This window comes from Cyprinodon tularosa, unplaced genomic scaffold (assembly GCF_016077235.1).
Source record: "Cyprinodon tularosa strain WSP-4 unplaced genomic scaffold, ASM1607723v1 ctg860, whole genome shotgun sequence".
NCBI classification, from domain to species: domain Eukaryota; kingdom Metazoa; phylum Chordata; class Actinopteri; order Cyprinodontiformes; family Cyprinodontidae; genus Cyprinodon; species Cyprinodon tularosa.
In genome coordinates this window covers 415,606-432,504 of record NW_024039630.1, presented here as the reverse complement: position 1 = coordinate 432,504, position 16,899 = coordinate 415,606, and the positions used below count along the sequence as shown (strand labels likewise).

At 43.8% G+C, this 16,899-nt stretch overlaps 1 protein-coding gene across 2 annotated transcripts; it reads left to right on the top strand.

Moving 5' to 3' along the window:
* Positions 1 to 5,104: 5,104 nt before the first annotated feature.
* Positions 5,105 to 15,988, top strand: etv5a (ETS variant transcription factor 5a). 2 transcript variants are annotated; one of them, XM_038273208.1, is made up of 12 exons: positions 5,105 to 5,262; positions 5,364 to 5,457; positions 5,531 to 5,578; positions 5,775 to 5,825; positions 7,752 to 7,875; positions 7,961 to 8,212; positions 8,294 to 8,589; positions 10,843 to 10,905; positions 11,020 to 11,088; positions 13,576 to 13,745; positions 13,834 to 13,935; positions 14,520 to 15,988. In XM_038273208.1, exons 1-12 carry the CDS (start codon positions 5,215 to 5,217, stop codon positions 14,748 to 14,750), a joined length of 1,548 nt encoding a protein of 515 aa, XP_038129136.1. In that variant the 5' UTR covers positions 5,105 to 5,214; the 3' UTR covers positions 14,751 to 15,988. The 2 variants fall into 2 exon arrangements, with proteins under 2 accessions (XP_038129136.1, XP_038129137.1); XM_038273209.1 differs by having other exon boundaries at positions 5,113 to 5,262; positions 5,367 to 5,457.
* The last annotated feature ends 911 nt before the right edge of the window (positions 15,989 to 16,899 follow it).

Genomic DNA, 16,899 nt, shown 5'->3' with positions numbered 1-16,899 from the left:
CTATTTACGCTCGGTCGAGAATGCCGGTGGATATTCCTGCACCCCCTGCTTGTTTCAGCTGATGCTGAAAGACAACCTGTTTGCCTTAGGCCGGAGACCTTTAGATGGCCACTGAGATTCTGTGTGACAGCTACATATGTGTTTGTCCCTTCCTACTATTACTGCCTCAGCAGCACTCTCATAATCGCTGCATCGTAGCTACAGGGATTTGGCAGGGATTATAGATTTCATACCAGCTGCTGGAGCCCTCTGTGACGCCAGCAGTCGGATAGAGTTTACCAAAGGGGTTCCCTATATCGTGAAGGTGGCTATTGATCCATGCCCTCTAACCTTTGGACTCCACTGCCTGTTCTTTGCACACATTTATGCCTGAGAATCACCTCATGATACTGAAAACCTAAGGAGCTTATGTCTTTATCTCCAGTGCAAAGACATTATGCTCATTAACTGTAGTCTGAGTCTTTCATTTTTCAATCTAAAGGCAAATAAATGTAACTTTAAAATGTATATTTGTACTTGACTGGCTTGTAATAGGAAAAGTGACCCAATAAGCAAATTGAAACCCTAGTTTCCTGCATCAAATCAAAGCCTAAAGCACTATTCTAGGTCTCCCTCGTTTGATCACTGCAACTTAAAGAGTTTTTGTGGCTGAAAAAAAGAATCCCTCTGAATTAAATCACCAATGACACGTAGAAATGTGACAAGAACGGGAGGATTTGGGAAATTTGGGGCCCTAGGTAAAGACAACCAGGGGGCCCTCTGAACTGAGAGGACAACACATAAAACAGACCCATTCTACAGATAGAGAAATTTTAATAGAATAGACATCCATGAAAGACTTTTTCCAAGCACTAAGCTCACTTAGCTGATTGCTCCTTCCTGTGTTTCCAAAAAGGCCAAAGTAAATAACCCAGTCCTTCTTTTCACTGTAGACAAGCCATGATCTGCTTATCTGTTCTCCATTTTTCATTTGGATGAAATAATAGCTGCATGAATCATGACAGCAGACAAGATAGAGGAGAGCAGGAGGCGGGGTTACCAATCTACTCGCTCTGGAGAGCAGAGTTCGCTGCTTTTAGATGTTGTCTCCAAAGTCTCCAGTAGCAGAAAAAAGTTGCTACATTTGGCATTAGGTGCTTTTTTGAAATAAAAGTGCTAGAGGGGCCTGAAAAAATGTTAAATATTGCGAGAAAAGCGCTAAGTTGGCATCACTGCTTGTCGCATCGTTTGTTTTCAAATGGATTGCTGCTGTCTGTTTGGACCTTTCTGAACATGTGCAGCAAATGGACTGATCCAAATGGTGGACACTGAAGGGGCGGGGGGCTGAGACACACTTAATATTATCAGCGTACTCATGGCATTTTAGCCAAAGGATTTTTATCAAAAACATAATTAATGTGCACAAATAAGGAATAGTTGTATTAACCACACATGTAAACAGAGTTGTATGTGGCCCCCTGGAACTTGGGGTCGAGGCAACTTCCTAGTATTGCCTAATGGTAAACACCCCTCCCAAACACACATTTATGCCTGAGAATCACCTCATGATACTGAAAACCTAAGGAGCTTATGTCTTTATCTCCACTGCAGACATTATGCTCATTAACCGTAGTCTGAGTATTTCAGTTTTCAATCTAAAGGCAAATAAATGTAACTTTAAAATGTATATTTGTACTTGAAACCCTAGTTTCCTGCATCAAATCAAGGCCTAAAGCACTATTCTAGGTCTCCCTCGTTTGATCACTGCAACTTAAAGAGTACCTGTGACTGAAAAATAGAATCCAGTTGAATTAAATCACCAATGACATGTAGAAATGTTTCATGAACATATCTTACTAACTCCTTAAACCTTGAAAAACAGGCATTTATTTCCCATTTAAGTTATAGTTATTAATTAAATACATATTGTTTAGAAAGACCGAACTGTTGTGCATATTTAAATAATCATTTACGATCCCTGTTCGGACAGAAAGCCAGGGTGATTATATCTAGTAGGTTTCCACTGCTGCTGGCCCTTTAAGAAACACGCCTGGCAGCGGCGATTGAAAAAAAAAAATCCTGCCATTCATAAAAATAGGCCACAGCCGTCTCGTGATTGGTCAGACTCCTTAACATGAATAATTCAAGACCACCTGAGAGATGATTGGATCCTTCTTTGACGGACAGATTCTTTCAGCCAATTAGCGCGTTCCACTGCGTGCCGCTGGAGCTGAGGGGAAAATCAGCGGGCCATTGAGGAGAAGCTCAGTCAGAGGAGAGTCAGCCGGAGGAGACGGTTCATTCCAGCTAGCGGACGGACGGACGGCTAAACGGCTTCCGACACGTTGCACTTTTATTTGTGGATATTCTTTCCGTTTTTTTAACATAAGGGACCTTTATACAAAGAAAAAGGTAAGCTACGATGTTTAATTTGGCAGGAATTTGACAGCGAATGTATTTTTTTAAGCTACGTAATTAGAAAAAAAATGGCGATGATTTAGATGCTTTTATTTTGGTTTCTGTTGGTCTTAATGCGGGAAAGGTGTTTCTGAACTCCATGGTGGTTATAATTCACTCATGTTTAGGGTCATTGTGATTTGTTTTTTTTTTTCTGGCTTTCTTTTTTTATGAATGGAAGGGCCAGCACCCCCCACCCCCCCTCTCTCACGGATCAAGTTTCACTTCATTGAAGAAAACAACAGGGGTGGGTGGGGGGCAGGGCGGGGAGCAGTAGGTGCTGTGGTGTGCGTGTGCGTGTGGGGGGTGGACTCCGGACCCCCCATCTCTATCGGCTCTAACCCAGAAGTTTAACCGAGAAGAAGACTTTTTTTGCGGTTTGTTTCGTGCCTTGCTGCGCGGCTCCAAGTCTGTCTCCCTTAAATCACTTCCAATGTTTTCAGCTTTAATGTCCGACTGGAATAAAGAGGAAACTTTCCCTGGTTCTACATTTAAAATCCAATTTAATCCCGGCTGATTACTTATTATACTTTGCTGATAAATTTTTTTCTTTTATTTTTTTTTAGACCATCCTATTTTTTTTAAGATCAGTTTAAAAGCGAGTCCAGTCTGGATCTGGACTGATCTGTTAAAAATATAAACATTTTAAACATTTTTAATGTCAATATGATAACAAGAAAAGCCAACTTGCATGAATATATTAAGAAAATAACAAAAGTGATCTATGAAAAACACATTTTCTTTGGTCCAACATAACCTTTGAAGCATTAATGCTGATACTGGCACTGACACTTTTTAGTTTATCAACCTATATATAATTGTTAACTTGGCTTATTAACTTTTTAACTATTCAATTAGCATTTTATCTATCATTCTTAATTCTTTTCAACTTAATTTTCAGTAGGTAATATATCTTTCAGGGGCTCATCTAATTGGTCAAATGGCAGAATAAGATGTACAGCCATCTATCTTTGCTGAATGGCTGGATTCTCCATTTGTAAGGGGTGTGAAAGTGATTTAAAAAAAAAAGTTAACTTGCCTTATAAATGTTTAACAGCAGTGATCCACTCCTGACCTGAATCTGGCGTACATTGTGTGATTAGGGTGATGGCAAGGAGCTCCGCCATCCTCACAGATCAGAAGCTGTTAGACAAACCTGGACTTTTCAAACCAGGGCCAGATTTTTACAACTCTGATGATTGAATTAAAGCACAGGTCTGTGAAATCTCAACTCTCTTTCTAAAATGAAAAAAAAAAAAAGCAAAAAGTTTTATTGTTTTTAGTGTTTAGACCACCTTAAACACTAAAAACAAATCAAACATGTATGCAAATGGATGTGATCTTTGCCCTCGTCTTTGCTTCTTTGGTCGTTTTATGCATGAGTGTTGCTGGCTGTAAATAAGCAGGATGAACCGATCTGCCTCGGTGTTATGGATGAAATGTTCTGCATTGAATCAAATGGCTAAACTAAACCAGACCTAGATCAGCTCTAACCACAACTCTTGGGTATGTCAAAGTGGATCTCTGTCAGGTATAGCTTGTTTTCATCTGGAAGACATTATTTATTCAAAGCCTCGCTGCAGAGAAAGGATTGTAGTAACCATAACAAACTTTTCCAGTTTTTTCTGAGGTCCAAATTTATCATCTTCAAAGTAGGAAGACACAAAACCTTTAAATGAAAATGTCTTTGTTTGTTTTTTTCATAAATTCATATTTAACAGATCAGAAAGTTGTATTTAGAAGATTCTATCAGTCACCAATAAACTCTGATTTAACGTTGAAACCTAAACCTTAGGACCAGAGATTTTAGTTTTAGTCCTGCACTGCAAAAACGATCTAAAAAAAGTAAAAAATTTACCCTTAATTTGAGTAGGTAAATAAGATGATTTACCAATGGAATGAGTATTTTTACTCTTAAAATAAGATAATTAGATAATATGCACTTGTAATAAAACATTTGGTTTTTTTCTTGTTTTAAATGTAAATTGTTTTGTTCCATTGGCAAAGTGTCTCACTTACCTCCTCAAAATGCACTTATTTAGATTAAAAAATTTTGCAGTGTGTTTAAAATCACTGCTTCAGATTTTAGACTTAGCTAATTGACTCGTTTCGTTTTCACAGGATGCAAAGAGTCAAAGTTATTCAGATATTTTCCGCCGTCTTTTATTTTTTTTAAAGGAACGATCCTGAGTCGTAGCTCCGCTCGGCGTCTGTAATTATTGCCCAGCAGCTATCCTTTATTGGTCATCCATTAACAGGAGAAGGAGCAGTGAGTCATACGGCTCTGCTGTGAGAAGAGGGCAGCTCCACCGCCTCGGGTCGCCTGGTAAAGAGAAGCTGGGAGTGTTTAAGAGAGCGCGGCCCTCTGCTCCTGACTGCTGTCGCCTCTCAGAGAGGTTAACCAGCTCTGTCAGCTTTTTTTCTGTCTTGTTTGGGGGGATTTGTGATGTTGAACGCAGCGTGGTTTCAGCTGCGCTGGAAACATCCTTCCAAGTGTTTACTAAAGATCTCCTAAGCTGATGAGGAAAGGCGCAGCAGAGAGTGCCGCTTATATAACTGCTGTATGTGTTCCTGCATGCTAACTCTGTTTGTTGATTAAATACTGAGCTGACGGGGGGGTTGTAGCATCAGAATAAGATGCAGCTCAGCGTACAGGTTGCTGGGTATTGAGGCGGCACACCAAGGTGCTTGATGGGAAACCCTCTATAGACGTTTCACCTGTTTTATTCCACTGTTTTCCCAGATAATCCACCCGCCTCCCTCTGTCACACAGATAGCATGGACAGATTCTACGACCAGCAGGTCCCTTTTATGGTCCCACCCAGTGTAAGTGGACACACTTTACTGCCAGACGCTCCAGTCCTCACAGCAGCTGATGAAGGAGGCGTCTTCATGATGTTTTTTCCCCATCTCCTCCTTCCAAACAGCAGAACTCTGCCGCAGATGAAGCGCCCAGCGGCCGGCTTCTGAACGACAGGAAGAGGAAGTTCGTGGACACGGAGCTCGCCCAGGACACAGAAGGTAAGACTGTCCGCTGGTTAGCATGTTTCCCTCCGGGCGGCCGGCAGCTCACGCCTCTCACCTTCTCTTCCAGAACTCTTTCAAGATCTGAGCCAGCTGCAGGAGATCTGGATCGCAGAAGGTAGGAGCTCCAGGACCGCATAAAGCCAAACACGTCCAACGTTTTTTAGCATTAAAGTTTAACTCTGGAGAATGTCCAAAGTTTTTGTTTTTCTGAGTCGACCAGCAGAGCGAGAAGAGCAAAGTCCTCCAGAGGACAAAGTCTCTGTCTCCAGCCCCACCTTTGGTTCATCAACCCTTTTCTCTTGTCTCTACAGCCCAGGTTCCTGATGATGAACAGTTCGTCCCAGATTTCCAGTCAGAGAGCCGTAAGTACCTGGACCCCCCCCACCCAGTCTCTTCCATCTAGAGTTTAATCAGCCGGTTAGTGTGGCGCATCACATGAGCCATGGTCCTAATCTGATCTCGCATTTTTTCACACTCTGGGGGTTGGCTAAATGCCCAGCGCCCTGCTTTGCTCTGAAGCCGGTGTTCTGTCAGACCAGCATACCCATATTCAACACCCATGTATCCCTTTGGTTTTGTAAGAAAAATAAACTTAAAACTGCCTAAAGAGGCATGTATCCCTTTAGTCATGTAAAAGAAAAGAAAGATGACTAAAGGGATACACATCTGTTGAGGTAGTTTTAAGTCTATTTTTCCTACAAAACTAAAGGAACAAATGCAAATCTGACGTCTTGCGCATTGACTTTGGGTATGCTGGTCAGAACCAGAGAAGTTCTGTTGGACCCACTTTCTGTTCCTCTGAGTTAATGTTTTGATCGGATGTGTGGGAGGCGAAGACGTGGTGGGGAGTGGTGGTCTTTGTTGTTACTGGTTAGACTGGAGCAGCGGGCTACACTGCAAAAATTGTAAATCTAACTAAGGTACATTTTTCATAAAACAAGTGAATTTCTTCTTGAATCAAGCGGGTAAGTGAGAAGATTTGCCAATGGAATAGGAAAATTTACAGTTAAAATAAGGGGGGGGGGTAGTCTCTTTTTTTCAAGTGTATAATATCTAATGTATCTTATTTTAAAGGTAAAAATTCTAATTCCATTGGCAGATTATCTTATTTTCTTACTCAAATTTAAGGTAAATACACTTGTTTAAAGAAATTTTTAGAACCTTTTTGCAGGATAGCCTCTGGAGTTGCACACAGCAAGAACTATCTAGAAATAAGCAAAAATGTATTAAATTAAGTGTATTTAACCTTATTTGAGTTGGTAAATGTGATGTTTGCCATTGCAATTAGTATTTTTACTCTTAAAATAAGATAATATGCACTGTTTTTTTCTTATTCCATTGGCAAAATGTCTCACTTACACTGCAAAAACCATCTGAAACTAAGTAAAAATTTCTTAAATAAAGTGTATTTACAATTAATTTGAGCAGGTAAATAAGATAGTTCGCCAATGGAATGAGTATTTTTACACTTAAACCAAGGTAATTAGATAACATGCACTTGAAATAAGACAATGCAATTGTGTTTTTTTATTTCAAATGTAAATTGTCTCGTTCCATTGGCAGAGTGTCTCATTTATCTCCTCAATTCAGGATAAAATTCACTTATTTTAAGAAAAAATTACTTATTTAGAATAACATGTTTTGCAGTGCAGTTAGACATGATCATCAGATTTCCATGTTTTCAACTCAGATTTGTTTCAAATTTTTAACCTTCCTGAAATCAAAGATCAGATCCTCGGCCTTTCAGGGTGAATCTCAGCGAACGCGGGTTCGTTTCCACTCCTGTTGACATGAATCGGTGTTAAAAGGCCACTTCGCTCGGCTTCGGTTCGCTTCGCTGTGACCTCAGATGCTGCTCCCAGCTGACTGAGCAGCTCGGACTGGGGGAGCTCACGTCGGCTCCAGTCGGATCCATCAGCCTGCCGGATAATTCATTCAGCCCCTGCAGCTCAGTGCTCTGGGATCCAGTTTCTGTTTGGCGCCCCGGAAGCTGCAGCCGTCCCATGGAGAGCTGCAGCCGGCGGTCTAATGGTTACAGCAGAAAAATCATTGGCTGCCATTAGATTACAGCCGCTCTGATTCATGAACGCTGGTACCGGCGAGCCCTAATGGGAATCAGATGAGAGCTTCCGTAGCTCTGGCGTGCGATTGGTGGAGTTGATAAAGTGTCTGTCTCAGACGATAACCATGCGTCTGTTTATCCATCAGCTCCAGATGTGCTTCAGATAACATCAGTTTTATTGCTTCGATCAATAGAAATCTAACGCTCTCCTTCATCTCCTGTGCAGTGATGTTTCATGGACCTCCGCCGGCCAAGATCAAACGAGAGGCCGCCGCCGCCAAGGAGCTGTCCCCGTGCCACCAGGACCGGAGTCCCATGCCCTACGGAGAGAAGTGCCTTTACAGCTACAGGTCAGCAGAGGCGCCCCCTGCAGGTCAGCCTGACGCCGGCTGCTCGTCGTCCGGCTGGTTAATCTCTTCTCGTCTTCCTCCGCAGTGCCTGCGACGGAAAGCCGAACCCCGGATTCAAGCCATTAACCCCCCCCTCCACTCCAGTGTCTCCCTGCCTCCCCAGCAGCACAGCGCTAACGCAGACCCCGCCTCCTCGTTCCCACGTGGCCAACCAGACGCCGGGGCTGCGGCAGCTGCAGCCACCTCCCAGCCAGCACGCTCTGCCCGCCCAGAGCCCCCCCTTCGCCGTGCCCTGCGCCCCCCCCAGCCAGGATGCAAACAGCTTCACGGAGCACAGGTGAGCGGCCGCCGCCCCCATCTTTACCTCCATCTGCAGTCTTTGTTTCTAGAAAACCGATATCTGATCCTCCATGTTTAGGTTCCAAAGGCAGATGTCAGAACCATGCATCCCTTTCCCCCCGTCTAAGAGCCAAACCCACCCCCCGTTCCTGCAGCAACCCCCCAGCAGCAACAGCCTGACCCGCGACGGTCGCCCTCCCTACCACCGGCAGATGTCCGAGCCGCTGGTGGCCGTTCCTCCTCAGGGCTTCAAGCAGGAGCTCATCGACCCTCGATACAGCGAGCAGGGCGGGGCCCCCATGGGTCCCCCCCGTCAGCAGGCGTTCCACCCTATGGCCATTAAACAGGAGCCGCGGGACTTTTGCTTCGACTCTGGTGAGTACCAGGTATCTCAGGAATGTTTGTTTTGGTCTCCAACACACGATTGTGAGTTTTAACGAGAGGCGGCTGTGTGCGCACACAGGGAGACAGAAGCAGAGATACAAAAGGCGACTGTAGAAGGAAACACACAGCCAGGCAGACGAGCTCCGAGCCAGCTCCCATGTCAGAGGATGAAGAGAGCACATCCAGTTAGTCACAGTCAGAGAAACAGGACTACACTGGAAAACAGGCCAAGCTCCAACATCTAGAAACAAAGGTGTTGATGGCAGCAGCACAGCTGATATTTCTCTCCAGGATGGAGTCACAGCCAAACAGGAACAGACCAGATGAAGCTACTATGAGAAAAAGCAGAGAGAGCAGAACGTTAGAGATTGAACTAACAGATTCTGCAGAGTGGGAGAATAGAGATAGAATGAAGCAGAATGATGAAAATGGGGGCCCTATGTCCTCCAGCAGTCTAAGCCTATAGCAGCAGAACTATAGAGATAGCTCAGGATAACCTGAGCCACTCTAACTAGAAGCTTTTAGCTTTTTGTATCGATGCATCGACACATCCGCAAGAGAATCGATTCATGTTTTTTTTTCCTCCGGTCTATTTTTATCCATTTTCTCCTGGGCGTAATTCTCCCTCCCGTGCTGCGGTGCCGCTAAACCCATTTTGCCCTCCTTAACTCGCTTCCTGGTTATACTCTTACAGCAGTTTGTTGCAGCAAGCTTCACACAGACATTTTTAAATTATGCTCAGTATTGAAGCGTGGTCTGGGCTACATACTGTGGGTCTAGATACGGCCGAGGCGGCGAGGAAGTGGGGGCGAGTTTAGTCCGACGACGGAGGGACATGAGGGCAAAAAGAGCGGAGATCCAGGTGGAAAAAGGGTCCCAGCGTTCTCACGCACCTCGCTCTTCTAGCGGGTCAAACTTCACGAGTTGTTTTCCGCAATTTCGGTCATAAAAACAAAACAAGCCGGCCTCCTGTCTGCGGCACTGTCTGCGGTCAGCTACAATCTGGGAGAGGAGCAGCGGAGCGTCTCTCAAGGGGGCGGTGACGTCAACACTCTGGAGCCTTCTTCTTCTTCTTTTTTTTAATGGCGGATGGCAAACAACTTATAGGTGCATTACCGCCACCTTCCAGAATGGAGTATGGACCAGATAAACTATTATATTCTCCCTAAAATACCCGTTCTTCTTAGAAAATTAAAAATACTACCAAAAACTACATCCCCAGATTACCTTTGAAACAATTCCCTTATATCTAGTTTATTTTTATTCCTGTCTAACTCTCTACGCAACATCTCTCTTTCCTGAGTATATTTATTACATTCTAAAAAAATATGTTGGACAGTTTCTCTGGAGCCGAGGTATTGCATTGAACTCATTACACTGATATTCTGCAGTATTTTTGCAGTATTTTTTGATGCAACTTTTCTACTTCTGTTATTTGCTGTTGTTTCTAAAGAAAATGCATAATGATATTACAGCTTTCATTGATTTTATTTCAAACTTGAAACTTTGTTTAGTCTGTAAGGTGTAAAAAAAATAATAATAATAATGAAAAAAAAATTAAACGATTAATCGAATCGAATCGTGGTGTATTCTTGAGTATCGAAAATAATCGAATCGTTGGGTCAGGAAATCAATACTGAATCGAATCGCCATGATGGATGTGATTTACACCCCTACAAGCTTTATCAAAAAGTCCACTGCCTTGAGATGGACGGATCACACATCAGATAAACCAAACTCCCAGAGTGTCGGGCGGCATATCGCTCGACCCAAACGCCCACTCATCCAGCTGTTGTGCCCCCCCACCCCTAGTGCATTATCCTTCCCTCCAGAAGGTTTCGTCCGGCCTCTCTGACGCCGAAACGGATTCGCTTTGTTCTGGATGTCTGCGCTGCCCTGTGATGTAATGACAAATCCTCTTATGCTCTTATGGCCTTTAAATACTCGCGTCACATCAGAGGAGCCTGTCCTCTGAGCACGAGCGCAGCGTTTAAGTTCAACTTTATAACGAGGAGGGGATCCTTGGAGAGACGCAGAGTGGAAAACATGGCGTCACCCCTCAGAGGGCGGGGCTGATGCTTTTGATCATCGCTGAGATTTAATCCTGTTTCAAGCCTCAGACGTGTACGGGCCACTCTGTCCTCCCTCTGTGATCTGTAGGTGGTCCCACCGAGATGAAGCCCCCCTTGTTTTTAGCCTTTAATCCCAGTTCTAACATTGTGCTCCTGTCTGCTCTGTTTCCAGAAGTGCCTAACTGCCAGTCGTCCTTCGGGAGGGCGGGGAGCTTCTACCAAAACCCCCATGAGAGTGAGTTCATCCCTGTTGGTGTCTTTGTTTGTCAGAGGGATTTTTTTCTTCCGTCCGTGAACCTTTTCCAACTTCATCTCCTTTACGCCGCCTTTATTCCTGTGTTTATTTCAGGCTACGCGTACGACAGAGATTCCCAGCTGTACTTTGATGACACCTGCGTGGTTCCTGAAAGGTTAGACGGTAAGGATCAGATCTGGTTCTAAGAAGGCTTCTTCTTGGGGGGGATACAGACAGTTTCATACCATCAAAGCCCTCTGAACATTTATGGTTTTTGTTATATTGCATAATGGATTTAAATCAAACTTTAGATTAAAAACCAGAGTAGGATTTCAACTGCATTTTATCTAATAGTCTTATTTTAAGAGTAAAAATACTCATTCCATTTGCAAATCCTCTTATTTACCTTCTCAAATTAAGAGTAAACACACTTAATTTAAGAAATCTTTACTTATATCTAGATTGTTTTTTCAGTGTATGAACACTGCAAAAAATGTAAATCTAAGTAAGTCAATTTTTTCTTAAAATAGGTGCTTTTTTTTTTTTTTATTGAGCAGTTAAGAGAGTAACTTTGCCAATGGAATAAGAACAATTTACATTTAAAATAAGAAAAAAACAACAGCAGTCTCTTCTTTCAAGTGCATAATACCTAATATCTTGTTTTAATGGTAAAAATGCTCATTCCATTGGCAGATCGTCTTAATTTCCTACTCAAATTAAGGGTAAATACACTTATTTTAAGAAACTTTTGCTCATTTTCCGAACGTTTTTGCAGTGAAGAAAATTTTATATCACAATATATTTGGGCTATAATCACAATACCTTTAAATGACCTTCAAAAACAATGGAGTGCATAACATTGCACTGATGTACTCATTCAAACTTTTAGTTTAGAATTGTATTTTATTTAATTTAACCAGCTCAAAGCTTTTCACTAATAATTCTGCCACATGATGTCTTTGGGTGTCAGAATTAAAACTTTAACAAGATCCCAGCAACCAAACAGGAAACACAGCAAAAACATGCAGTACTTAATAAAATGCAAAATAAAAAAAGGAAAATTAATGTAAAATTACAAAAACAAAAGTGGAAATACTGTCCAAAAATTAGAGCATTATCAGAGCATCTCCAAATTATTAGCATTGATCTTTACCTGCTGGGAATTTTAAAGGAGCAAAAAAAGTTATAAATTTTAAAACAAAACCTCTGAACATCACATCACAGGTATTACAGCATCTAAACAACATTTCAACAGCTTCTCTTCCTGTTTCTCTCTTATGGGATTATTTTTTCAAACGCCATCGGCTTCACCGCTGCTTTATTGAACGTTTTAATTGGTGTTCGGCGAGACGCCGACATGCAGAGTTTAACACATTCTTCATTTTGCAGCAGATGAATTTTAGCTGGTGGAATAATTTTGTGCTGCTACGTTTTGCAGCAATGGCTTTTTGTTCTTACAAATGAGTGCCTTTTGTTTGGCGTCCTCGGCAAGAAGTCCAAACCGCTTTGAGTGTTCAGCCAGCTCAGCATACGGTGTCAGGCCAGCATACCCTCAGTAATACGGATTACTGTCTCCGCTCTGCTTAAAGACAATCTCGCTGTTTTATTTCGCAATTTAGTCAGGTTTTTGTCATCGTTTGCGCATAAAAGAACAAATAAATCACTCACTAGGTTCGTTACACGCATCAGGTTTAAAAATAAACATTGCATGTCCGTTAGATGAGGATCTTATTAAAGAATGATCTGCATTTTTTTCACAGAGAATTAAATATTTAATTTGTTTTTAGTTTAAGTGACATGCCGATCATTCTATTTTTATAGTACATGAAGAACTACTGAAATTATTTTCAGATTACACATCAATAGATTAAAAAGTCCACGGGGGGATAGGAATGACTTTAGGATCAGGATTCACTCAGTGATAAAAGCCCACTGGAACAATCTGAATCCATCCTATGGGACTGATAACCAATAATAACGATCATGCATGTGTGTTCGTATTACTAAGGGAATGCTGGCCTCAAAGAACACCATATATTGCTTAGCTGAAACACCTGCTGTAGCTGTAGCATGAGAGAAAATAATCCTGTTTATAGGAGGAGTTTATGATGCATTCAAAGTGTGTGGGGAAAAATAAAACTTGCCGAAATAGATTCAGACGGCTGAATGTCGTCAATTAGAATTTGAATTCAATGGCTGCGATGGAGCCATTTTAACGATCGTGCATGGGAAAACGCGATGCATCGAATTTATTCGATATATCGCCCCCCCTAGTTGGGACACTGTAAAACGGACAGATGGGAATGTTTGCAACTATGCAGAAAATGAAGAGAAACAACTTTTACAGCAAATTTGCTATTGGTTTCTCACACGTTTCATTTATAAAAAGATAAAAACCAGACGGCAGTTTGCTCCATCTTCCTATATGCGGGTCTGGCTCCTTGTGTAAACTCCCATTTAATGGGTTTTTAGATGTTGAAATGGAGAAGTTAGTTTGTTAGGAACATGTTGACTATGCATAATGAACAGCTCGTGCATTTTGTTCTCCATCTGGTAGGAATGTCTCACCAAACTGTGGCCGAGATGCAGAACATTTCTGATTCACACTTGTCTTTTTGTGCCTTCTGTCCCTTTCTCCTCGTCTCCCCTCCGTTCCTCCTCCGTCTCCAGGGAAAATAAAACAGGAGCCTTCTGCTTACCGGGAGGGCCCTCCTTACCAGCGCCGCGGCTCCCTGCAGCTTTGGCAGTTCCTGGTCACCTTGCTGGACGACCCGGCAAACGGACACTTCATCGCCTGGACCGGGCGGGGCATGGAGTTCAAACTCATCGAGCCCGAGGAGGTAGGCGCCCGCTTCCTGCTGCCGTCTTCTCCTGTCGTAGCTGTGAATCTAAAGTGAGCGCGGTTTCTGTGTGCGTCTCGTTTGGCAGGTGGCTCGTCGCTGGGGAATCCAGAAAAACAGGCCGGCCATGAACTACGACAAGCTTAGCCGCTCGCTGCGGTATTACTACGAGAAGGGCATCATGCAGAAGGTAGAGGCATGTTTCTTTTTTCTCTCTCTTTGCACCTGGGCGTCCAGGAGTTTGTAAATCTTCCCGTCAACTTTCTCTGATGAAGTCTCTCTGATGGTTTTCAGTTCAGTTAATTTATCTAAGGTGTTGCTGGCAGCACCAAAGCTGTTATTTCTCTCCAGGATGGAGGCTCAGCCAAACAGGAACAGACCAGATAATAAATAAATTGAACTTTATTGATCTCACCATGGAGAAATTAACCCTCTGCATTTAACCCATCTCCTCTGGGAAGCAGTGCACTGTGCAGCGCCCCAAACGGGGGTTAAGGGTCCTACTCTGAGACCCAGAGGCGCAGTCTTTGGGAGTTGGTTTCAAACTCACAACCTCAGGATTCCAAGCCCTATGCCCTAACCAGTAGGCCACCACTCCCCAGATGAAGCACCTATGATGAGAAAAAGCACAGAGTGTAACATTAGAGACTGAACTAACAAATCCTGCAGAATGGGAGAATAGAGATGGAATGATGAAAAGGGGTGACCATGTCCTCCAGCAGGCTAAGCCTATAGCAGCGTAGCTATAACTCGGTTCTGTCTGTTCCTCCTCAGGTGGCGGGTGAACGGTACGTCTACAAGTTCGTCTGTGATCCCGAGGCTTTGTTCTCCATGGCGTTCCCCGACAACCAAAGGCCCAACCTGAAGGTGGACCTGGACGGCCTGCAGGGCCTGGAGGACGACACCGTCCCCCTCACCCACTACGACGACGCCGCCTCCTACCTGCTGGAGGCGGGGGAGCAGTGTGCCCCCGCTCTGGCCTTCCCTGACAACTACGGCTACTGACAGGCTGCTTGTGTCCTGACGCACAACACACACGTACATGCAAACACTCCCAAAGTTTCTCCTCGCGCCCGCTCTGAAATTTCAGAGCTGGAACCGCAGAGCTGCCTGGAGGGGAAAGTGACCTCTGCTCCTTCCGGGTTCCATCTTCTGCTCCCTGGAAAATCCCTCTGAAACCTCCGGAAGCTCGGCAGCTCGTAAACGAGGGAAGAACCCGCCGCGGCTCCTTTCGCCGCCAGGAGAGGTTCCTGAAACCAGGGCGAACTGGACTCTGTAGCTCCAGCGCTCTCCAAAGCAAGGCGAGGGCCGTCGTTGCCACGGAGACCAAAGCCCAGCGGCTTTGAGCGGACTGACAGACGCTCTTTGTACGAGACGGCGGGAGTCGTCGTTTTGTCCGACTTTGTGACAATCTTGTTTAACTTAGAAGCAACCAATCACAAGCCGTTTCAGATTCAGCACTATTCTGTCCAGAGTTGCCTTTCTGGGCTCCCATGTTTGCATCCGATCAGTGAAAGGGCTTCGATTCGCTTAAAGACTTCGTCTCTGTAGATAGAACATCCTTTTTCACAGCGGACTGTGGGCTTGTTGGTTCAGCTGCTCTGTTACGTAAATGTTGTTTGATTCTGTGTAAGGTTTTCTGTGCAGCCCCCGCCCCCCCCCCCCCCCCCCCTCACTGAGGAGAGCACATGGCGCTCCCTGTTCCCCACATCATGTCCTAATTTTCTGTTGTATCTGGGTGCTTGGCGTATCCTCTGCAGTGTTCTCGCTCCTCTGATGCCCCGGTACGGCGGTGGCATCAGGAGGCTGCATGCTCACACAGACGGCGTGGGGGGGGCCCTCTGCATGCTGGAATCAGTCCGCTGACATATCCCTACTGGATTTGGACACAGTTTGTGATATTCTTTTTTTTTCTGGGGGGGGGGGGGGTCTTTTCGTTTTTGAATTTCAAGCAAAGAAAAACTTCTATAAAGTATCTATTTTTGCTATAAGGCTGCATTGGTTTTGATTTGAATGTGTTAAGCTATAAAATGCAGCCTGTAATAAAGATGATGACGACGATGGCTCCGGGTTGGACAGCAAACGAGGACGCGTTCCGTCCCACAGAGGCCAAAGCGAAGAAGATCCCGTCCAGCCCGGACGCACGGAGGATCTGCTTATGTACAGATTTCAGCCCCCGCCCCCGTCTGTTTCTTACTCTGCTGAGTTTCTGTACCGGGTACAATAAAAGCTCCTTGATGATACGCTGCTTGTTTTTATCTTTTCGCTCCTTCTGTCCTCCTCCTTCCAGCAGTCAGCTGACTGACCGCACGCATCTTGCGGCCACTGGCTGACCTGCCTGATTTCCCGAGTCACATGCCTCTCCTCGCTGCTGCTCATATTTTTCTGGGTAAATGATTGCTCTTTTGGGCCGTGGTAAATGTGTTTTGAGCAATGCCTGGTGAGCTGACTGCAAAGATAACTTCAGCTCCTGCAATCCTGGACCCTGAGGGCAAGAAGATCTTGTTTAGTTATACTTTAATGCGCTCCATTGTTGCCCTGTTATCTCTGCTAGCAGCATAAAGCGAACAAGACAGGCAAAACATGTTATGCAGCTTATGAAATATTGAGTTAAAGGATAAAGCATAAATATTGAACTACATTGGGTGCTTTTGTAGAAGAAAATGGAGCCTTTTCTGATAGCGTTGTCAGAGACTGAGGCTAGAATCTTAAGAGATCAATAACGGTTTACTAAATCTGCTTTTCTCAGAGGAAACCTTTCTCAGTTTTGAGCTGCTAGAAGCGGACATGTCCGAATACTACCGTTACTCTTTCCTTCTGCCTTATTTTAAAGCACCATATTATCACAGGTGTGGAAGAATAATTGATATGGCGATATATCAGGATTATTAGCTGCCCGGTATATCGTTCTTTCAATTCAGTTTATTTATATAGGGTCATCTCAAGGCACTTTACAGATTCAATTTAACCAGATCATCCAGTCAGATTGATTCAAAGTTTACTATCTAAAGAAAACCAGTTGATTGCATCGACTCATTGACTCAAAGGTAATCCCTTACACTAAGGATGCTTTTAGCGACAGTGGAGAGAAAAAACTCAATTTTAACAGGAATAAACCACCAGAAGAAGCAGGCTCAGTGTGAGTGGTTCCAGT

Excerpts from the sequence above, each read along its gene's own strand:
- etv5a (XM_038273208.1), top strand. The coding sequence starts at position 5,215 with ATGGACAGATTCTACGACCAGCAGGTCCCTTTTATGGTCCCACCCAGT. Across the intron at positions 8,590-10,842 it reads GGACTTTTGCTTCGACTCTG|AAGTGCCTAACTGCCAGTCG; the intron begins GTGAGTACCAGG and ends CTCTGTTTCCAG. Across the intron at positions 13,936-14,519 it reads AGAAGGGCATCATGCAGAAG|GTGGCGGGTGAACGGTACGT; the intron begins GTAGAGGCATGT and ends GTTCCTCCTCAG.